The 23,924-nt window shown below is 41.2% G+C and overlaps 1 protein-coding gene across 6 annotated transcripts in view; it reads left to right on the top strand.

Moving 5' to 3' along the window:
• Positions 1-23,924, top strand: part of ophn1 (oligophrenin 1) — a 62,869-nt gene that overhangs the window by 15,955 nt on the left and 22,990 nt on the right. For 5 of the 6 annotated variants that reach the window (XM_071334347.1, XM_071334328.1, XM_071334335.1 and 2 more), the window contains exons 2-7: positions 1,093-1,188; positions 9,980-10,041; positions 21,502-21,573; positions 22,881-22,982; positions 23,192-23,302; positions 23,809-23,913. In XM_071334347.1, the coding sequence (XP_071190448.1) occupies positions 1,093-1,188; positions 9,980-10,041; positions 21,502-21,573; positions 22,881-22,982; positions 23,192-23,302; positions 23,809-23,913 (548 nt within the window). The remainder of the gene's footprint in view (positions 1-1,092; positions 1,189-9,979; positions 10,042-21,501; positions 21,574-22,880; positions 22,983-23,191; positions 23,303-23,808; positions 23,914-23,924) is intronic. The other variant, XM_071334356.1, reaches the window with a different exon arrangement.

Here is a 23,924-nt window from a genome sequence, read left to right as displayed (position 1 = left end):
CGGCAATGTACTCATCTCTAGAGATTTAAATTCCTACCATTTCAACGTACAGCCACGCTCCAAGTTTTTCTGGTCTGCTAGATTCTAAACATTCTATATATTCTATATACAAATCTGAGTAAAGGAATGAAATAAGAATATATACATATAAATATATGGATGAGCAATGACAGAGCGGCACAGGCAATATGCAAAAGATGGTATAAAATACAGTATATATATACCATCTTTTGCATATTGCATGTGCCGCTCTGTCATTGCTCATCCATATATTTATATGTATATATTCTTATTTCATTCCTTTACTTAGATTTGTGTGTAATAGGTAGTTGTTGTGGAATTGTTAGGTATTGCTCCACTGTCGGAACTAGAAGCACAAGCATTTCGCTACACTCGCAATAACATCTGCTAAACATGTGTATGTGACCAATAAAATTTGATTTGATACTGACTGTTAGCACTTGGTGGTCTATAACAGCTTCCCACAAGAATGGGCTTTAGGTGAGGTAGATGAGCCTGTAGCCGTATTACTTCAACAGTATTTAACATTAGAAAGTCTCTAGGCTTTACAGGAATGTGGTTCTTTATATAGACCGCAACACCGCCCCCGTTGGCATTTCTATCTTTTTGGTAAATGTTGTAACCATGTATTGCTACCACTGTATTATCTAAGTGAGTTTCAGAATATGAATGTCATCTGTTACAAGCAAGTTATTGACTTCATGAACCTTGTTTCTTAGCCCATATTAACATATGCAGCCTATTTCTAGCACTTCTGGGTTGCTTGATTGTTTTTAATACTTTACTGTGAAGCTTATCTGAAGTCGACTTGATTGTGCAGCTCACCCTGCACTAAGTGCTCTTCCTACTAGGGCACACCGCCTCAGTGCTAACAGTGTAACTCTGATCCATAGGCTCATGATTACTGCATCCAATAGCTGTAGGATTAACAAACACATTTAAGCCCAATATTTGGCAATCATCAAAATAACAATCACAGTTTAATTTATAGTCCTAATACATCCACTATATATTTCTTACCAAATTATGTAGATTGTGTTGATAATATGCAATGTATGTGTTTTTATTAAGGTTATTCTGTGGCAGTTCATAAATTCTCCCAGACACTCAACGTGTTCCAGTTCGACTTCATTGGTGATTCCCTGACAGATGACGAGATTAATATTGGTAAGTTCATATAGGGATGTGATGTCACACAAACACTTACCTCATTGGTCAGCCTAAGACCATATGGGAATAATGTCGTGGTGTGGGGTGGAAAGCATGCAATACATTACCTTGTATGCAGTAAAAATCACATTATTGTGGGAGCACCTCCTCGAAGAGTATGAATTAGGTTGCTTGAGATGGTGTGAATCCGAAGCAACCTGCATACACATTGTTTGAAGGACATTGTACAAGGGTTGGGTCTAATCCTGAATGCTGATTGGTTAAAAATGTATTCCACAAATTGCCACCGGCTAAATCTTTGACATTAAAATGTCTATTAACTCTGTTCCATCTGACTACACAATCCACTGTCTCATCATCCCAGTCAAACTTATAAACTTGATATCCACTATAAAAAGCATGTAGACATTATCTCACATTTCTTTAAGGCTAACATTTTAGTTTTCAACAGCAGAGATTTGTATGAACCTTGCTGTCTGTCTCACTGACATTTGCAACATTGTTTTCAGTATTCAAATTCGATCTCCTGCTGTCTCGTAGAAATGAACGTGTCGGGACCGACTGCCAGGCAGGCAGCGTTTTTCAGCCAGTCAAAATCATGATTCAGCTGGCATTGTTATGGAAATAGATATATATATATATTTATATATATATATCTATATAATCACACAGTTGAAGTCGGAAGTTTACATACACCTTAGCCAAAAACATTCTTAAGTCAGTTAGGATCACTTTATTTAAAAAATGTGAAATGTCAGAGTAATAGTAGCAAGAATGATTTATTTTAGCTTTTATTCATTTCATTACATTCCCAGTGTGTCAGAAGTTTACATACACTCAGTTAGTATTTGGTAGCATTGCTTTTAAATGGTAGCCTTCCACAAGCTTCCCACAATAATTTGGGTGAATTTTGGCTCATTCCTCCTGACAGAACTGGTGTAACGGAGTCAGGTTTGTAGCCCTCCTTGCTCGCACACGCTTTTTCAGTTCTGCCCACAAATGTTCTATAGGATTGAGGTCAGGGCTTTGTGATGGCCACTCCAATACCTTGACTTTGTTGTCCCTAAGACATTTTTCCACAACTTTGGAAGTATGCTTGGGGTCATTGTACATTTGGAAGACCCATTTGCGACCAAGCTTTAACTTCCTGACTGATGTCTTGAGATGTTGCTTCAATATATCCACATAATTTTCCCACCTCATGATGCCATCTATTTTGTGAAGTGCACCAGTCCCTCCTGCAGCAAATCACCCCCACAACATGATGCAGCCACCCCCGTGCTTCACAGTTGGGATGGTGTTCTTCTGCTTTCAAGCCTCCCCCTTTTTCCTCCATACATAACGATGGTCATTATGGCCAAACAGTTCTATTTTTGTTTCATCAGACCAGAGGACATTTCTCCAAAAAGTACGATCTTTGTCCCCATGTGCAGTTGCAAACCGTAGTCTGGCTTTTTTATGACGCTTTTGGAGCATTGGCTTCTTCCTTGCTGAGTGGCCTTTCAGGTTATGTCGATATAGGATTCGTTTTACTGTGGATATAGATACTTTTGTACCTGTTTCCTCCAGCATCTTCACAAGGTCCTTTGCTGTTAGCTTTTAGCACAAGTACGTTCATCTCCAGGAGACAGAATGCATCTCCTTCCTGAGCAGTATGACGGCTACGTGGTCCCATGGTGTTAATACTTGCGTACTATTGTTTGCACAGATGAACGTGGTACCTTCAGGCGTTTGGAAATTGCTCCCAAGGATGAACCAGACTTTTGTTTTTTGACGTCTTGGATGATTTCTTTTGATTTTCCCATGATGTCAAGCTGAGGCACTGAGTTTGAAGGTAGGCCTTGAAATACATCCACAGGTACACCTCCAATTGACTCAAATGATGTCAATTCGCCTATCAGAAGCTTCTAAAGCCATGACATAATTTTCTGGAATTTTCCAAGCTGTTTAAAGGCACAGTCAATTTAGTGTATGTAAACTTCTAACCCACTGGAATTGTGATACAGTTAATTATAAGTGAAATAATCTGTCTGTAAACAGTTGTTGGAAAAATTACTTGTGTCATGCACAAAGTAGATGTCCTAACCGACTTGCCAAAACTATAGTTTGTTAACAAGAAAATTGTATGTATGTATGCACACACACACACACATAGATAGATACACACACATACACATAGATAGATATCTATCTATATACAACTATCAATTGAAAGAAGGTAACACTAAACGCAGCTAATTTGCGGTCTTTCCTTCTGTTTGACGTGATTGTGTTACTGTAGCTGTGATGTTGGCTAGCTCCTCTGAACGTCCTGACGAGTGAGCACATTTTCTATGCCAGGCGAAGTCGCCCCTCATCAGCTTATTTTTTAATTTAATTTTAATTGAACCTTTATTTAACTAGGCAATTCAGTTAAGGACAAATTCTTATTTACAATGACAGCCTACCTCGGTCAAACCCTAACCCGGATGATGCTGGGCCAATTGGGCACCGCTCTATGGTACTCCCAATCACGACTGTTTGTGATACAGCCTGGAATCGAACCAGGGTCTGTAGTGACTCCTCTAGCACTGAGATGAAGTTCCTTAGGGCTCCCAAGTGGCGCAGCGATCTAACGGGTTATCAACATGTTGTTATGGATGTATCGAAATAAATGTTACTAGAATGTTGCCAGTCAGTATGGCAATGGAACATTTAGATCGACTGGGTCGGCCCTTGACATCGTCTCGGGCCTAACAACACCCCTGCCAATATATCCTCTAAACACTGGCTGCTCTGGCATTATCACTTAAATAGACCAACATAGCTGCTGTATGTCAAAGCTGTGTGCTGGAAAACCTTGGTGGGTGAAGTAGGCCTTGTGATGCTCATGTATATGTCCTTTTTCGACTTCAGACCTGCCTACTTCTCACTTAAAATACAGTCGTGGTTTTGAATGACACAAATATACATTTTCAGTCTGCTGCCTCAGTTTGTATGATGGCAATTTGCATATACTCCAGAATGTTATGAAGAGTGATCAGATGAATTGCAAAGTCCCTCTTTGCCATGCAAATTAACTGGATCCACAGAAAACATTTCCACTGCATTTCAGCCCTGCCACAAAAGAACCAGCTGACATGTCAGTGATTCTCTCGTTAAAACTTCTTGTCACTACAGGGGGTGCTGTTTCAACTTTGACATTTTGCGTCTCCAAATTAAACTGCCTCGTACTCAATTCTTGCTCGTACAATATGCATATTATTATTACTATTGGATAGAAAACAATCTCTAGTTTCTAAAACCGTTTGAATTATGTCTGTGGGTGAACCAGAACTCTTTCTACAGCGAAAATCATGACAGGACATGCGATGGTCAGAAAAATAGTCTCTGTTCTCAGATCAGTTTAAAGCTCTGTGTGTGCCCTATGGATCGAAATGAACTGCACCCGCCTTCCCCTGGATGTCAGTAACCAATGAGAAGTGGAATGGTGTTTCTACGTATTTCTCAGAGCTTATAAAAGGGAAAGGAACGAGGTGCGCTCTCTTTTCGACTTCCGCCATTACGCAACGCAAGACCTCAGGATAGCATTTTGAAACGCTCAGTTATCGGCCTTAGATATGTCCGTCTGTAATTTAATTCGGTATAGGTGTTAGAAACATCATAACGAAGTTATTTGAAACCGATTTATATCAGTTTATGCGAGTATATTGCTATTTTCGGAATTTTCGTAGTATTGCGTTTGAGGATTTGGACATGTGTGTGCCACGTAGCTAATGTTAGCTGCTAGTTCCGAAGTTGAAGTGGACGTTTTACAACAAAGCAACGATTATTTTGGACAAAAGGACACCTTGCCCAAGATTCTGATGGAAGCTCGTCCAAAAGTAAGAGCTATTTATGATTTTATTCCGTATTTATGTGGAAAAATGTAAACGCATTTTTCGGCCAATATTGCGGCACTAGTCTGGCTGTAACGCACACTGTATGTCTAGTAACGCTAATTTTAAAAATCTAAATCAGCGGTTGCATTAATAACCAATGCATCTTTCATTAGCTGTCCAACCTGTATTTTTTTAGTCAATCTAATCGATAAATAATCGTAAACTTAGGTGCCCTTCCAAGATGGCGCCGCCCAGAATGCATGCCATGTTTTGACTGATTACATAGCATAACCACGATTTGTGATGCTAAATATGCACATTTTCGAACAATCTCTACATGCATTGTGTAATATGATGTTACAGGACTGTCATCTGAAGAATTCTGAGAAGGTTAGTGAAAAAATTAATATATTTTGGTGGTGATAACGTTATCGCGCTTTTTGCCTTGAATCAATGCTGGGGTGATGTTAGCTCGTGGTATGCTAATATAACGATATATTGTGTTTTCGCTGTAAAACACTTAGAAAATCTGAAATATTGTCTGGATTCACAAGATGTTGGGCTTTCATTTGCTGTACGCTGTGTATTTTTCAGAAATGTTTTAAGATGAGTAATTGGGTAATACACGTTGCTCTCTGTAGTTATTCTAGTCGCTTTGGGTGAGTTTTGTGATAGTGGCTGCAATGGTAAACTGTGATTTATACCTGAAAAATGCACATTTTTCTAAAAAAACATATGCTATACCATAAATATGTTATCAGACTGTCATCTTATGAAGTTGTTTCTTGGTTAGTGGCTATATATATCTTTATTTAGTCGAATTAGTGATAGCTACTGATGGAGTAAAAAACTGGTGGAGTAAAAAAAGTGGTGTCTTTTGCTAACGTGGTTAGCTAATAGATTTACATATTGTGTCTTCCCTGTAAAACATTTAAAAAATCAGAAATGATGGCTGGATTCACAAGATCTGTATCTTTCATTTGGTGTCTTGGACTTGTGATTTCATGAACATTTGATTATATGATATCCCTGTGGCTTTAGGCTAGGCTATGCTAGTCAGCTTTTTTGATGGGGGGGATCCCGGTTCCGGGGTTGTGACTCGTTAGAGGTTTTAACACAGGTGTGAGTGTTGACGAGTATAAGGCTGGAGATCACTGTCATGCTGATTGAGTTCGAATAACAGACTGGAAGCTTCAAAAGGAGGGTGGAGCTTGGAATCATTGTTCTTCCTCTGTCAAACATGGTTACCTAAATTCAAAAGGCACTCGCACATCTGAGCAATCTTTTTTGCAGGTGCATGGCAACAGTTGAACAAGATTAAGGAAAAAGGAAACCGCACACTGCTCTTGATAGTATCACTGATATTTAATAAGCTTACGTATCGAGACAACTCAGTAATGAACGTTTCTATAGAAAACTGGAGTGTTGATCCCACACAGGTGTTCCAAAGGGATATATGCTCTAATCTGGAGCAAGCTCTATTAAACCACCTTATCTCAACCTGAATATGAATATCTTTGCTGCAAATGTGCCATACGTCCATGCCTGTACATTTTACCGAAATTACACAAACCTAAAACACAACAAGGCAATTATCCAGGCAGACCAGTGGTTGCAGGAATAGGCTCAATGCTAGAGCCATTGTCGAACTTTGTAGACTCTTTTATTAAAACTCATGTGCAAGCGTTTCCATCTTATGTAAAAGACTCTATAGACTTCATAAACAAGATCTCCTCAATAACGGGTTTAAAAGAAGACTGTATTTTGGTCACATTAGATGTCGAGAGTCTATATACCAGCATTCCCCATGTGGGGGGGCTGGCAGCACTAGGACACTATTTGGGAGACAGAGATACTAATGAATATCCACCAACAAACTTGATTCTAGAGCTGGCTGAATATGTTTTGACGTATAACTATTTTAGGTTTGATGATGAGTACTACATCCAAACGAATGGAACATCGATGGGCTCCACATTCGCTCCGAGCTATGCTAACCTTTATGTGGGTCTTTTTGAAGAACGTTTTGTTAATGAAAACGAAAATTCATTTTTGAATAAAGTCCTGAAGTGGTATCGATTTAAATTGACGACATTTTTTGCATATGGGAATGAACTGAAAAAGAGCTGTCAGATTTTATGGAACAACTCAATGACATTGACCCCAATCTCAAATTCACCATTGACTGGGGCACTCAACGTGTTCATTACCTCTATGTGGATTGAGAAATCAAATGGAACCCTGTTTACAACTCTGTATAGAAAATAAACGGACAGAAATACTCTATTACAGGGGGACAGCTTCCATCCTGAGCCATTAAAAAGAGGACTTCCAAGAAGCCAATTTTTCAGACTGTGCCGTATATGCCACTCCACAGAGGATTATCTAGAAAAAGCAGCGGAGGTGCGCATGAGGTTTCTAAGAAGAGGCTATTTGCCACAATGTGTGGATGAAGCTCTTAATTTGGCATTAGGAAAAAACACGAGATGAACTGTTACAAAAAAGACCGGCTAAAGAACACTCCGTAATGTTCACAACCACATATACTTTGAATTCGTGAAAAGTGGGAGGTGTGGTCAAACACTGACATATTTTATCATCGGACCCAGCTTTGCCGGCTGAATTTAAAAACCCACCGCTTATTGTGTATAGGAGAGGTCGCAATTTACGCGATAAATTGGTTCATGCTAACTGCCAGCCACATAAGAAAATCAGCCAGGCTCTTTTACGCCCTCTACCAAATGGTAGCTATAAATGCAGAGGATGCGCACAGTGCAACAATATGATGAAGTGTGAATATTTCTGCCACCCACACACAGGATAACGGTTCCAAATAAATGACATTATTACGTGTTCCACCACCCATGTTATTTACATTATTAAATGTCCATGTGGGCTCTGCTATGTCGGTAAAACCTCCCGCTCTCTCAAATCAGGAGAAACGACAGGGATTATCCAGTCGCAGTACATTTTAATGACCTAAAGCATGCCATTTCTACCTTCTTTTTTTTTGATTTTGTGGCATAGAGAAAGTTAAGATATCAGACAGGGGAGGTGATATTACTAATACTCTGAGTAAAAGAGAATGTTTTGGGATTTTCACCCTCCAGACATTATTTCCTAAAGGACTTAATGATGAAATGCCTATGTATGTTATGTTGTGAATTTGAACATGAATTATGTGCTTGTTTAAGATTACTCTGTTTTTTGTACGATGTACCCAATGATTTAATGAAACCTTGCTATGTCCTCATTGTGGTTTTACAGACGTGTTTAATACGTCTTATTTATACAGTTTTGTAATATTTATGAAATGCATATTGTTATATTTGGTAGCACTTATTTGTTTTTCCTTTGCCTCCAACCCCTTTCAATGTGTGGAACGGATGTGGGTGGGGCTAGGTCTACATAAGGGTGCTAATTTCAGAAAATTCACAAAAGCTCCGAAGGCCGTGAGGCCGATACGTAAACATGGTTACCTGCAAGGAAGCATGTGCCGTCATCATTGCTTTGCACAAAAAGGGCATCACAGGCACGGATATTGCTGCCAGTAAGATTGCACCTAAATCAACCATTTATCGGATCATCAAGAACTTCAATGAGAGTGGTTCAACTGTTGTGAAGAAGGCTTCAGGGTGCCCAAGAAAGTCCAGCAAGTGCCAGGACCGTCTCCTAAAGTTGGTTCAGCTGCGGGATCGGGGCACCACCAGTACAGAGCTTGCTCAGGAATGGCAGCAGGCAGGTGTGAGTGCATCTGCATGCACAGTAAGGCGAAGACTTTTGGAGGATGGCCTGGTGTTAATAAGGGCAGCAAAGAAGCCACTTCTCTCCAGGAAAAACATCAGGGACAGACTGATATTCTGCAAAAGGTACAGGGATTGGACTGCTGAGGACTGGGGTAAAGTAATTTTCTCTGAATCTCCTTTCCGATTTGTATGGGGCATCCGGAAAAAAGCTTGTCCGGGGAAGACAAGGTGAGCGCTACCATCAGTCCTGTGTCATGCCAACAGTAAAGCATCCTGAGACCATTCATGTGTGGGGTTGCTTCTCAGCCAAGGGAGTGGGCTCACTCACAATTTTGCCTAAGAACACAGCCATGAATAAAGAATGGTACCGACACATCCTCTGAGAGCAACTTCTCCCAACCATCCAGGAACAGTTTGGTGACGAACAATGCCTTTTCCAGCATGATGGAGCACCTTGCCATAAGGAAAAAGTGGCTCGGGGAACAAAACATCGATATTTTGGATCCATGGCCAGGAAACTCCCCAGACCTTAATCCCATTCAGAATTTGTGGTTAATCCTCAAGAGGCGGTTGGACAAACAAAAACCCACAAATTCTGACAAACTCCAAGCATTGACTATGCAAGAATGGGCTGCCATCAGTCAGGATGTGGCCCAGAAGTTAATTGACAGCATGCTAGTGTGGATTGCAGAGGTCTTGAAAAAGAAGGGTCAACACTGCAAATATTGACTCTTTGCATCAACTTCATGTAATTGTCAATAAAAGCCTTTGACACTTATGAAATGCTTGTAATTATACTTCAGTATTCCATAGTAACATCTGACAAAAATATCTAAAGACACTGAGGCAGCAGACTTTGAACATTTATATTTGTGTCATTCTCAAAACTTTTGGCCACGACTGTATATGGTTTTTGAGTTTAATCTGTATATGGCTGTAGTCCGCCTAGTTACTTTACCCCCTAGCATTGAGTCTGTGTAGCAACAGATGTATTGATATTTCTCAATGTTTCAGTGTAATTTACTTCATGGAATTAGGATGTGAAACATATTTTCATGTTGTGGCACACAATCTTATGCTATCCTGTATTGATTTCACATCCTCCCCTGTACAGTGCTATGAGCTTCATTTTTGCCCAATTATCTCACTAAACATGGATAACATATTTATTTTTGTCCACAGCGGAATCTTTCCAAGAGTTTGCTGGTCTCCTACAGGAAGTGGAGGATGACCGGATGATGCTGGTGGGTTATCAGCAGCACTTCTTTTAGAACCAGAGGTGGAAATAAGAGAAACCCCATTTGGAACTGGCTTCCTGTGCCCAGTTTTTCAAAAGATATCTCACTGGATTCTAACAATCGGTTAGGATTAAATGTTAGAATTGGGATTTTCAAGACTGAAAAATGAGATTCTTATCCTCCATATAGGGATAAGAATTTGGTAATCCAATCTGACCTTTTAATCAGGACTATGTCGTTTTTTGCATTTTTCATAACTCAAAGGTAGTGATTAGGATTATTTTGATGCTGAAAATAAGGATTATCTTGATCCCACTGAAAGGGTGGATTTAAAAAGTTGAATGGCACTACAACCAAGAAATTTCAAGGTATCTAAAGGTTTAAAGAACTTTCTTACATCTGAAAACCAAAGGTTCATGATGTTGAATTGACCACAGTATACAGTACCAGTCAAAAGTTTGGACACCTACTCATTCAAGGGTTTTTCTTTGTTTACTATTTTCTACATTGTAGAATAATAGGGAAGGCATCAACACTATGAAATAACCCATATGGAATCATGTAGTAACCAAAAATGGTGTTAAACAAATCAAAATATATTTGAGATTCTTCAAAGTAGTAGCCATCCTTTGCCTTGATGACAGAGTTGCACATTCTTGGCATTCTCTCAACTAGCTTTACCTGGAATGTTTTTCCAATAGTTTTGAAGGAGTTCCCACATGCTGAACACGAGACAGCTTTTCCTTCACTCTGCAGTCCAACTCATCCCAAACCATCTCAATTGAGTTGAGGTCGGGTGATTGTGGAGGCCAGGTCATAAGATGTATCACTCCATCACTCTCCTTCTTGGTCAAATAGCCCTTACACAGCCTGGAGGTGTGTTGTCATTGTCCTGTTGAAAAACAAATGATAGTCCCACTAAGTGCAAAACAGATGGGATGGCGTATCACTGTAGAATGCTGTGGTAGCCATGCTGGTTAAGTGTGCCTTGAATTCTAATTAAATCACTGACTGTCACCAGCAAAGCACCATCACACCACTACCTCCATGTTTCACGGTGGGAACCACACATGCAGAGATCATCTCTTCACCTACTCCACGTTTCACAAAGACACTGGTTGGAACCAAAAATCTCAAATTGGGATTCATCAGACCAAAGCACAGATTTCCTCCGGTCTAATGTCCATTGCTCAAGTTTCTTGGCCCAAGCAAGTCTCTTCTTCTTATTGGTGTCATTTAGTAGTGGTTTCTTTGCAGCAATTCGACCATGAAGGCCTGACTCACACAGTCTCCTCTTAACAGTTGATGTTGAGATGTCTGTTACATGAACTCTGAAGTATTTATTTGGGTTGCAATCTGAGGTGCAGTTAACTCTAATGAACTTATCTTCTGCAGCAGAGGTAACTCTGGGTCTTCCTTTCCGGTGGCGGTCCTCATGAGAGCCAGTTTCATCATAGCCCTTGATGTTTTCTGCGACTGCACTTGAAGAAACTTTCAAAGTTCTTGATATTTTCTAGATTGACTGACCTTCATGTCTTAAAGTAATGATGGACTGTCGTTTTCTCTTTGCTTATTTGAGCTGTTCTTGCCATAATATGGACTTGGTCTTTTACCAAATAGGTTTATCTTCTGTATACTACCCCTACCTTGTCACAACACAAGTGATTGGCTCAAACACATTGAGAAGGAAAGAAATTCCACAAATGAACTTTTAACAAGGCACACCTGTTGATTGAAATGCGTCCCAGGCGACTACTTCATGAAGCTGGTTGAGAGAATGCCAAGAGACTGCAAGGCTGTCATCAAGGCAAAGGGTGGCTACTTTGAATAATCTCAAATATAAAATATATTTTGATTTAACACTTATTTTTTTAGGGGGGTTACTAAATGATTCAATGTGTGTTATTTCATAATTTATGTATTCACTAATAAAGAAAAACCTTTGCATGAGTAGTTGTCCAAACTTTTGACTGGTACTGTCGGTATGTGTGCAGTTATATTGAGAGGTGTCAAATGGATGCATCTACTTATTTATAAGTGATATGCAGGCAGGCTCTATTTTAATCTACAGTGTATTTGGAAAGTATTTGGATTTTACACGTTTTAGAATAAGGCGTTACAGCCTTACTCTAAAATGTATTAAACATAAGTTTCCTCCATCTACACACAATATCCCATAGGGACAAAGCAAAAAAAGATTTATTACAAATAAACATACCTAATGTAAATAAGCATTCAGACCCTTTGCTATGAGACTTTAATTTGAGCTCAGGTGTATCCTGTTTCCATTGAATATTCTTTGTTTCTACAACAGTTTTTTTGTTATTTTTTCACGTGCGCTAAATACAGCAGGTGTAGACCTTACAGTGAAATGCTTACCGACAGGCCCTAACCAACAGAACAATTCTTAAGTAAAAAATAGGTATTAGGTGAACAATAAGTAAGAGAAAAGAAAAAAAACAACAGTGAAATAACAGTAGCAAGGCTATATACAGGTACCACTTAGTCGGGCAAATTGAGGTAGCATGTACATGTAGGTATGGTTTAAGTGACTGTGCATATATGAGAAACAGAGTAGCAGCAGTGTAAAAGAGGGGTTGGGGGAAGGGGGGGACACAATGCAAATAGTCCAGAAGTACCACAACCTGTCCACTATGGAAAGGTGTAGGACTTTTCAAAGCACTGAAAATCTGGATTCTGTGATCCTGATATCTCAATCAGAATGATCCTGTCCGATTTCTATTTATTTTTTCTTAAAAAAAAAAAAACGTTTCTTAAATTACTTAACGGACAAATTGATCTGATCCTGGATTGCAAAAAAGAGGATTACAGAATCTGGATCATTCTGATCCAGATTAAAAAGTAGGGAAGATCTGGGCCCTGGAGTGAACTCTAGTCTTTGGCTTTGTGCTATTTTTTTATTTTTTTTATTTCACCTTTATTTAACCAGGTAGGCTAGTTGAGAACAAGTTCTCAGTTGCAACTGCGACCTGGCCAAGATAAAGCATAGCAGTGTGAACAGACAACACAGAGTTACACATGGAGTAAACAATAAACAAGTCAATAACATGGTAGAAAAAAAAGAGAATATGTACAATGTGTGCAAAAGGCATGAGGTAGGCAATAAATCGAATAATTACAATTTAGCAGATTAACACTGGAGTGATAAATCATCAGATGATCATGTGCAAGAAGAGATACTGGTGTGCAAAAGAGCAGAAAAGTAAATAAATAAAAGCAGTATGGGGGGTGAGGTAGGTAAATTGGGTGGGTAGTTTACAGATGGACTATGTACAGCTGCAGCGATCGGTTAGCTGCTCGGATAGCAGATTTTTAAAGTTGTTGAGGGAGATAAAAGTCTCCAACTTCAGAGATTTTTGCAATTCGTTCCAGTCGCAGGCAGCAGAGAACTGGAAGGAAAGGCGTCCAAATGAGGTTTTGGCTTTAGGGATGATCAGTGAGATACACCTGCTGGAGCGCGTGCTTCGGGTGGGTGTAGCCATCGTGACCAGTGAACTGAGATAAGGCGGCACTTTACCTAGCATAGCCTTGTAGATGACCTGGAGCCAGTGGGTCTGACGACGAACATGTAGCGAGGGCCAGCCGACTAGGGCATACAGGTCGCAGTGGTGGGTCGTATAAGGTGCTTTAGTAACAAAACGAATGGCACTGTGATAAACTGCATCCAGTTTGCTGTGTAGAGTATTGGAAGCTATTTTGTAGATGACATCGCCGAAGTCGAGGATCGGTAGGATAGTCAGTTTTACTAGGGTAAGTTTGGCGGCGTGAGTGAAGGAGGCTTTGTTGCGGAATAGAAAGCCGATTCTTGATTTGATTTTGGATTGGAGATGTTTGATATGAGTCTGGAAGGAGAGTTTGCAGTCTAGCCAGACACCTAGGTACTTATAGATGTCCACATATTCTAGGTCGGAACCGTCCAGGGTGGTGATGCTAGTCGGGCGTGCGGGTGCAGGCAGCGAACGGTTGAAAAGCATGCATTTGGTTTTACTAGCGTTTAAGAGCAGTTGGAGGCCACGGAAGGAGTGTTGTATGGCATTGAAGCTCGTTTGGAGGTTAGATAGCACAGTGTCCAAGGAAGGGCCGGAAGTATATAGAATGGTGTCGTCTGCGTAGAGGTGGATCAGGGAATCGCCCGCAGCAAGAGCAACATCATTGATGTATACAGAGAAAAGAGTCGGCCCGAGAATTGAACCCTGTGGTACCCCCATAGAGACTGCCAGAGGACCGGACAACATGCCCTCCGATTTGACACACTGAACTCTGTCTGCAAAGTAGTTGGTGAACCAGGCAAGGCAGTCATTAGAAAAACCGAGGCTACTGAGTCTGCCGATAAGAATATGGTGATTGACAGAGTCGAAAGCCTTGGCCAGGTCGATGAAGACGGCTGCACAGTAATGTCTTTTATCGATGGCGGTTATGATATCGTTTAGTACCTTGAGCGTGGCTGAGGTGCACCCGTGACCGGCTCGGAAACCGGATTGCACAGCGGAGAAGGTACGGTGGGATTCGAGATGGTCAGTGATCTGTTTGTTGACTTGGCTTTCGAAGACCTTAGATAGGCAGGGCAGGATGGATATAGGTCTGTAACAGTTTGGGTCCAGGGTGTCTCCCCCTTTGAAGAGGGGGATGACCGCGGCAGCTTTCCAATCCTTGGGGATCTCAGATGATACGAAGGAGAGGTTGAACAGGCTGGTAATAGGGGGTGCGACAATGGCGGCGGACAGTTTCAGAAATAGGGGGTCCAGATTGTCAAGCCCAGCTGATTTGTATGGGTCCAGGTTTTCCAGCTCTTTCAGAACATCTGCTATCTGGATTTGGGTAAAGGAGAAGCTGGGGAGGCTTGGGCGAGTAGCAGCGGGGGGGCGGGGCTGTTGGCCAAGGTTGGAGTCGCCAGGAGGAAGGCATGGCCAGCCATTGAGAAATGCTTGTTGAAGTCTTCGATTATCACGGATTTATCGGTGGTGACCGTGTTACCTAGCCTCAGTGCAGTGGGCAGCTGGGAGGAGGTGCTCTTGTTCTCCATGGACTTTACAGTATCCCAGAACTTTTTGGAGTTAGAGCTACAGGATGCAAATTTCTGCTTGAAAAAGCTGGCCTTTGCTTTCCTGACTGACTGCGTGTATTGGTTCCTGACTTCCCTGAACAGTTGCATATCGCGGGGGCTCTTCGATGCTATTGCAGTTCGCCACAGGATGTTTTTGTGCTGGTCGAGGGCAGTCAGGTCTGGAGTGAACCAAGGGCTATATCTGTTCTTGGTTCTGCGTTTTTTGAACGGAGCATGCTTGTCTAATATGGTGAGGAAGTAACATTTAAAGAATGACCAGGCATCCTCAACTGACGGGATGAGGTCAATATCCTTCCAGGGTACCCGGGCCAGGTCGATTAGAAAGGCCTGCTCGCAGAAGTGTTTTAGGGAGCGTTTGACAGTGATGAGGGGTGGTCGTTTGACCGCGGACCCGTGGCGGATACAGGCAATGAGGCAGTGATCGCTGAGATCTTGATTGAAGACAGCAGAGGTGTATTTGGAGGGCAGGTTGGTCAGGATAATGTCTATTAGGGTGCCCATGTTTACGGATTTAGGGTTGTACCTGGTGGGTTCCTTGATGATTTGTGTGAGATTGAGGGCGTCAAGCTTGGATTGTAGGACTGCCGGGGTGTTAAGCATATCCCAGTTTAGGTCACCTAACAGAACAAACTCTGAAGCTAGATGGGGAGCGATCAATTCACAGATGGTGTCCAGGGCACAGCTGGGAGCTGAGGGGGGTCGGTAGCAGGCGGCAACAGTGAGAGACTTATTTCTGGAGAGATTAATTTTTAAAATTAGAAGTTCGAACTGTTTGGGCATAGACCTGGAAAGTATGACAGAACTTTGCAGGCTATCTCTGCAGTAGATTGCAACTCCTCCCCCTTTGGCAGTTCTATCTTGACGGAAAGTGTTATAGTTGGGTATGGAAATCTCAGAATTTTTGGTGGCCTTCCTAAGCCAGGATTCGGACACGGCAAGGACATCAGGGTTGGCAGAGTGTGCTAAAGCGGTGAGTAAGGCAAACTTAGGGAGGAGGCTTCTGATGTTGACATGCATGAGGCCAAGGCTTTTTCGATCACAGAAGTCAACAAATGAGGGTGACTGGGGACATGCAGGGCCTGGGTTTACCTCCACATCACCCGAGGAACAGAGGAGTAGTAGGATGAGGGTGCGGCTAAAGGCTATCAAAACTGGTCGCCTAGAGCGTTGGGGACAAAGAATAAAAGGAGCAGATTTATGGGCGTGGTAGAATAGATTCTGGGCATAATGTGCAGACAGGGGTATGGTGGGGCGCGGGTACAGCGGAGGCAAGCCCAGGCACTGGGTGATGATAAGAGAGGTTGTATCTCTGGACATGCTGGTCTCAATGGGTGAGGTCACCGCATGTGTGGGGGGTGGGACAAAGGAGGTATCAGAGGTACGGAGAGTGGAACTACAGGGTCCATTGCAAACCAAAACAATGATAATGATAACTAGCCTGAACAACAGTATGCAAGGCATATTGATATTTGAGAGAGACATACAATAAGGCATAAAGTGATTGCAGGTCTTGATTGGGAGAGCTAGCTAAAACAACAGGTAAGATAACAGCAGCAATAACAGGGTGCTAGTCTAACACAGCAACAACAGGTAAAAATGGCGACGACTAGGCAGAGAGGGTCGGATTAACTACACACAGATCCTGAGTTAAAGCACAGAGCCGACAGATAAAACACAAATAAACAGAATGGAGTACCGTGAATTAATGGACAGTCAAGCATGCATCAGCTATGTAGCCAAGTGATCATAGTGTCCAGGGGGCAGCCGTAGATGGAGCAGGGAGGCCTCCACTAAGCTAGCACGCGGCGTTTAAAGTTAGTAGCCCGGGGGGTGGTCTGCTCAGACGGAGGGGGTCTGCTCAGACGTGGTCGTGTCGACAGAGAATCCAAGCCGGATGGCGAAAGAGAGGTTGTGAATTGTAGAATTGTGTTTGCTAACTGGTGCTAGCTTCGTGGCAGTGGCGCTAGCTGCGCTAGCTGCAAGCTAGCTGTGAGGAACAGAAGTAGTGGCTCAGGGATTACGGCAGGAATCCGGCGTTGTTGTCGAGAGACAGTCCGATGCTGGTAAATTGGTGAGTAATATCCAGGCTAATAACAGGGCTGGTGTCTGTGCAGAAGGTAAAAGCTACTAGCAGCGGCAAAAAAATTGCTAAATTAGCTTGTAGCTGATTTAGACCAGTTGTGATGGATTGGCAGGGCTCTGTGTCGGCAAAAAAAGGTCCAGTCCAATTGGCAAAAGAGGTATTGTAGCCCAAGAATTCGCTGGTAGACCTCTTCGGCTAGCCGGCAGATGGGCCTAGCTCGAGGCTAGCTCAAGGCTAACTGGTGCTTGCTTCGGGACAGAGGTGTTAGCCAGTAGTAGCCACTCGGTTGCAGCTAGCTAGCTGTGATGATACGGTGTAATTGTCCAGAGCTTGCGTCAGGAATCCGGTGATGTGGTAGAGAAAAAGCAGTCCTATATGCTCTGGGTTGATATCGCGCTTGCAGACTGGCAGGTATTGGCCCGGTATTGAAGCTGGCTGTGTCCGAGTTAGGGGTGAAGACCGCAGCAGTGGCTAACTGACTACTAGCTAGTAGCTAGTTATCTGGCTAGCTTCTGATTGGGGTTACGGTTCTAAAGTATAAAAAAATAGCAGGTCCGTACCACATTGGGTGAGGCGGAATGTAGGAATGTATATTCAGTTCCTAGATGGAAAGTGAAATTAAAATATATACGAAATGTATACGAAAAATACGAAGACTATTTACACGGGACAAGACAAGACAACACACGTCCGACTGCTACGCCATCTTGGATATTGAAGTCATTATGTCGTAACACTGCATTATCAGCGTGCAGTGAAAAGCAGCAGATCCTGTTATTCTGGGCTTTCTGGATGCTTTAAGGATGTTTTTAAACACGGTTGCTCTCTGATTACAGCTGATGCTCTTTTTGAGGGGAAGAAGAGCAACACCTGCTGGAGTGCAAGAGATCTCGCTGTTTATTTGTTTGATTTCTAGGCTTATACGTGCTGGTTTCCCCTTTTCACACATTCTTATCATAACTCATCTTGTGTGTTTAATGTAATGCATGAATGTTTTTGCCAAATGGTCAAATAAAATTGTATTTGTTACATGCACTGAATACATCGGGTGTAAATTTTAGTGAAATGCAGCCTTACGAGCCCTTCCCAGCGATGCGGAGTTTAAAAAAAATAATAATAATGAAATGGGAGTAAAATACATAAGGGAGCTATACACAGTACCAGATCAATATGCAGGGGTACGAGGTGTTTGAGGAAGATATGCACATGAATGCAGGCTAAAGTGACTAGGCATCAGGATAGTTAATACGAGTAAAATAAAGAACAGAGTACCAGCAGCATATGATGAGGGTAAAACTGTGTGTTGTCATTGTGTGGGTTTTGTGTCAGTGTAGTGTATGTGTGTATACAGTGCATTCGGAAAGTATTAAGACCCCCCTTCCCTATTTCTACATTTTGTTACGTTACAGCCTTATTCTAAAATGGATTAAATGAAAAAAATAACTCTTCAATCTACACACAATACCCCATAATGACAAAGCGAAAACGGGTTTAGACAGTTTGCCAATTGTGGTAGAGAGCGGTGCATTTGCCATGCAAAGTGATAATACAGCCAATCAAGATGCTCTCGATGTTGCAGCTGTAGAACTTTTTGAGAATCCGAGGGCCCATCCCAAATCTTTTCAGCCAGAACATACAGTGCCCTCCATAATTATTGGGAGAGTGAAGCATTTTTTTATTATTTTGGCTCTGTACTCCTGCACTTTATTATTTGAAATGGTGCAATGACTATGATGTTAAAGTGTGGATGGTCAGCTTTTAATTTGAGTTATTCTCATCCATATCGGGTGAACCGTTTAGAAATTACAGCACTTTTTGTCCATAGTTCCCCCCCATTTTAAGGGACCAAAAGTAATGGGACAAATTCACTTATGTGTAATAAAATGTTCAAAAGGTTAGTATTTGGTTCCATATTCCTAGAACGCAATGATTACATCAAGCTTATGACTCTACAAACTTGTTGGATGTGTCTTTAGCTATGCCGGATTAAGTGATATGACATGCTATTCTATAAAATAATTTCTCTGTAATTAATATTACCTGATTAAGCTAATCAGGTAGATAATTAATTAGAAAGTCGGTGCACCACAAAATTATGTTTATAGAGCTGTTATCTTCCGAATAAACTCTTAAAGACCTAGTAATCTTTTACATCAATATCAGTCAATATTTAATCGTCACCTTGTTTAGTCTCATCTGAAAGTGGTAAATTCTTGGTTATCTTGACGAACCCTGGCTAACAAGTTGAATCAGCAATACAAAATTTGGTTTAATTATTAATTTACTAAATACCTAACTAATCACACAGAATTACATATACACCGAATGGATCATAAATTGATTACAAATTATGTCATAAAGAAAACGTCCCTGGTGGACAGAGCCGACATGACGGCTGATTACACAAAGGAAAGGGGGTTGGGTTTGAGTGAAAGAGCAGGAAGACTGAGTAACAAAGGGAGAAGCTATGCATTCGTAAATACAGTATCTTATGCATTCTAAATTACCGATCATTTGAAAAAGGAGAATGCAATAAATATTTACTCTGAGCTGCGCTCCGGTAGATTGGTCGTAGATCGTAGACCGGTTGTCCAGCATGGATCTCTGGTCCTCTGAACACTGTCTAGTGGTGAACTGGAGCGTGGTAGAATGGATACTCAGTCCGTCCTCTCCTACCCACGTTTACAGCTGCGGATGCTAATGCAACGGCGTGGAGGTATCACTTCTTTAGTGAATAAGAGTTCAAAGTTCATACCAAGTTGCCATGCTATATGCTCATGCTATATTCTGGCTGGTATAGTCGAAATTCATCCTTCCTGCATGTAGGTCGTCACCTTCACATTGAAATTCGATGCTAAGTTCATTAGGTTCTCTAAGGTTGGCTTAGTTTTGTAGGTGGTCTTTGTCCTTTCAACGTGGGGACCTCAAATCCACACGTCCTTGGAACAGCTTATCATCTGAGCCCTTTTAACGTAGGACTGTCGCCCTAACGTCCTCGGAACAGAAAGTTAAATGTTTGTCAAGGGCTCTATATAGGAGGGGAGAGAATTGCGTGTTTCATAGTTTATAACCAATGTCTGTTCTCATGGGCAGGGCCACTGATTTGAGCATAGTTTACTCTGACAAACCCTTCTCTCATTAAGAAGCTAAATTACATTTAATCTTTTCACAAATAGTTTAATATTTAAACATTTAAATTGCACAACAATTCCATGTGAATCTGATAACTATAGTGTGTAGACTTTCCAAGATACATTTTATGTCGTCCTATCATCAGTAATACTGTCTCAGACGCCAACTGATTTGGCATCATATTCATTTAGTACCAACGCATATTTTCAGCTGGTTGGATTACCGAAATATGGTTCCTTTCCCCCCCACCTTTTGATGTTCCTAGACTCTATGTTTAACAAAGGCTTTTCAAGAGTCCTTCTGTAGAGTCAAGAGAGAGGAAAGGGATAAAGGTATTTATGGGTGGGTCAAACCTCAGGCCAACCCACAGGCCAACATCATGACAGATGCATTTGCTGTTTGTTTTGGTTGTGTTTCAGATTATTTTGTGACCAATATAAATAAATGCTAAATAATGTATTGTGTTATATTGAGTCCATTTTATTGTAAATTACAATATGTTTTTAAATACTTCTGCATTAATATGCATGCTACCATGATTACGGATAGTCCTGAATGTATCGTGAATGTTGAGTGCGATCGCTAGACGCACAAATATAATACCCCTCTTATTGTAAAGGTGAGGGGTTAGCCTGTCTTGGGTATGATATTTGTGCGTCTAACTTTTTCACTCATCATTCACAATACATTCAGGACTATCCGTAATCATGGTAGAATCCACATTAATGTAGAAGTGTTTTATTTACAGTAAAAGTGACTCCAAAATGACACTACATTATTTACCATTTTAATTTTATTGGGAACAAAATAATCTGAAACGCAAACAGCAAATGCATCCAACAAGTTTGCTGGTGTAATCATTGAATGCTAGGAATATGGGACAGATTACTAAACGTTCCACAACTTTAATAGACAAGTGAATTTGTCCCAATATTTTTGGTGCCCTGAAATGTCTAAACGGTTCTCCGATATGGATGGAAATACCCTCAAATTAAAGCTGACAGTCTGCACTTTAACCTCCATAGTCATTGTTTGATTTCAAATACAAACTTTTGGAGTATAGAGCTGAAAGAAGAAAGCAATGTATCACTTTCCCAATAATTACAGACGGCACTAAATACGTCATGCAATGTCTAATTTTTTACATTTGTTTTTCCTGGTTCAGGTTCAGAATGCTTGTGATCTGCTTATCAAGCCGCTGGAGAAGTTTCGCAAGGAGCAAATAGGAGTGACAAAAGTGAGTTCATATAGAGCTTTTTTATTCATTTATTTAGGTTGATGGATACTTCAGTATGTACATTTTACAATTATGGGTTATTGGATTGTTGAGTATACTCACTTTCTATTAGACATTCATGAGCTGAAGCAGCAGTCTTTCCTTCTAACAAGTGTGTGCACTTGATGGGAGAAAAGAGGATCTAAGTTTTGGCAGTACATATAAACCACTCATGTGTTGCTGAGATGGCACCCTCCTCCAGATTTGCTTGCTGTGAAAATTTTGCGGGAAGCTCACCATGACACCAACCTTATTCAGCAAGGCATTCAGTCAAACTAAATGTATCTCTTTAGTATACTTACTCAGTGCCCCCATAAACTGCCCCAGTTGATCAACGTTAAACCTTTTTACCATTGCAAAGACTATTCAAATGTAGTAGTTCTATGATTGCTTATGCTGCAATGCAGGTTGACTGAATTGCGCCTTTAGATTGTGACTAAGTCAGATGGGGTGTAGTAACACCGCTAGTGTTGTACTGCACACTATACATGTGGAAAGTTCAGTGGAAAATGTATAATCGCTAAGCCAAAGCTAAATAAATCAACTGCGTTTTTGAAAGCTGCCTATGGAAAACTGGAGCTGCTTAGTGGTTCTGGACTGGATATCCATTTTTTTACATACCCTTGGTCTGTTGACCTACTTTTGACTACAATTGATTTGAGATCTATCTAGCACATATTCTATTAGGCTCAGTGTTTGTACTAAAAACATGGAATTTGCTTTCAAAAAGTGTTAGCTTCTCTTTCTCCAACTCACCCTTTGTGTGCCTCTGTCCTCTCTGCCAAGGCAGCTGTGTCTGAGTCCAAAATGGGTTGTGGACTGGAGTTTGGCGTCTGTAATCAACTACAGATGACCTCAGCTGAGACATGATCTTAAACAAATGCTAGGCCTTCCAAATGTGTTGGTAGGACTATGTACACCAGTGTTCCCCACTCTGTCCTGGGTGACCTCCCAGACAGTCCACAGTTTTGTTATAGCCCTGCACTAACACACCTGATTCTTGTAATAACCAAGCCCTTGAGTAGTTGAATCAGATGTGCAAGGCTAGAACAAAAATGTGGACTGTTTTGTGGTCCCCCAGGAGGGGGTTGGGGAAACTCTGATCTCGACAGATCAAGGCCAGTTATGGCTGTGTGGAGCAACATGTGCATGTACAAACTGTTGTGATTAAGATCTTGCTATTATTCTTCTTGACTCATGATGAAGTCTCACGCTGAAAAAAAGTTTTGTTGAATTATGGTGTAATTGAATAAACATCTTTCTTTTAGGAAAGAAGGAAGAAGTTTGAGAAAGAGAGCGAAAAATATTACTCTCAGTTAGATAAACATCTGAATTTGTCTGCGAAGAAGAAGGAAACTCAGCTGCAAGAGGTTGGTGGAAACCCTCAACATAGGCTTCCTGTAAAGCGTTCAATGGAATTTTTTTACAAAGTTTTGTTTGTAAAATGACTTTATTGTATTATAATGCTCCCTAATTGGATAACTCAACTAGCTCAATAGCTTAAAGATGAGCTAATAACACTTATGAAGACTAATTGGAAATAAGCTGCTTTTGTAATCACCATTTGATTCCTCCACAGGCTGACGAGCTGCTGGACAAAGAGAGGCTGAACTTCTATGAGTCGTCAGTGGAGTATGTGTACCAGATCCAGCAGGTGCAGGACCGAAAGAAGTTTGATGTGGTGGAGCCTGTAAGTTTTTTCTTGTCTCCCACACTTCCTGTTTACGCCTCCCTGTGTTGCTGCATGGCTATCCATACACACACACACACACACAAGGCTGTAGATGCTGCCTGTGTAACCTATTATATGATACGGCCACAGTGGATCAATAGCCCTCATCCTGAACTAACTATAGTTACCTCTGAACACCTGCACATTAAGGAAGGCAAGTCTAGCATGGCACTAGGAAACAATTACTCACAATTGCATTGATTTCTCATTGGACCCAAATGCTAGAGTAGAAATAGGTTAGTGTTAGAGTACATTATGAGTGAGTGTTAAGAACAGCCTTTGAACAGCTGTGAGAGCCTAGAAATTTGGTACTCAAGGCAGGTATGGAGGTGAACTCTTACACTTCACTTTATTAAGTATTATGAAATACATTTGCCCATTAGAAGAATATAGTGACAGGACCATTTTCTGAATGATTATCAATATACTAATAATGATATGTATGTTGCGTTTTCAATGGACAGGTGCTGGCATTTCTTCACAGTATCCTAACACTCAACAACCTGACGGTGGAGATGACTCAGGACTTCATGCCCTATAAGCAGGAGCTGCAGCTCAGCTTGCAGAATGTGAGTAGCTA

The sequence above is a fragment of the Salvelinus alpinus genome, chromosome 1 (genome assembly GCF_045679555.1).
Source record: "Salvelinus alpinus chromosome 1, SLU_Salpinus.1, whole genome shotgun sequence".
Classification (NCBI taxonomy): domain Eukaryota; kingdom Metazoa; phylum Chordata; class Actinopteri; order Salmoniformes; family Salmonidae; genus Salvelinus; species Salvelinus alpinus.
Note: the sequence above shows the minus strand (reverse complement) of the source record. Positions and strands in the feature narration are given on the sequence as shown.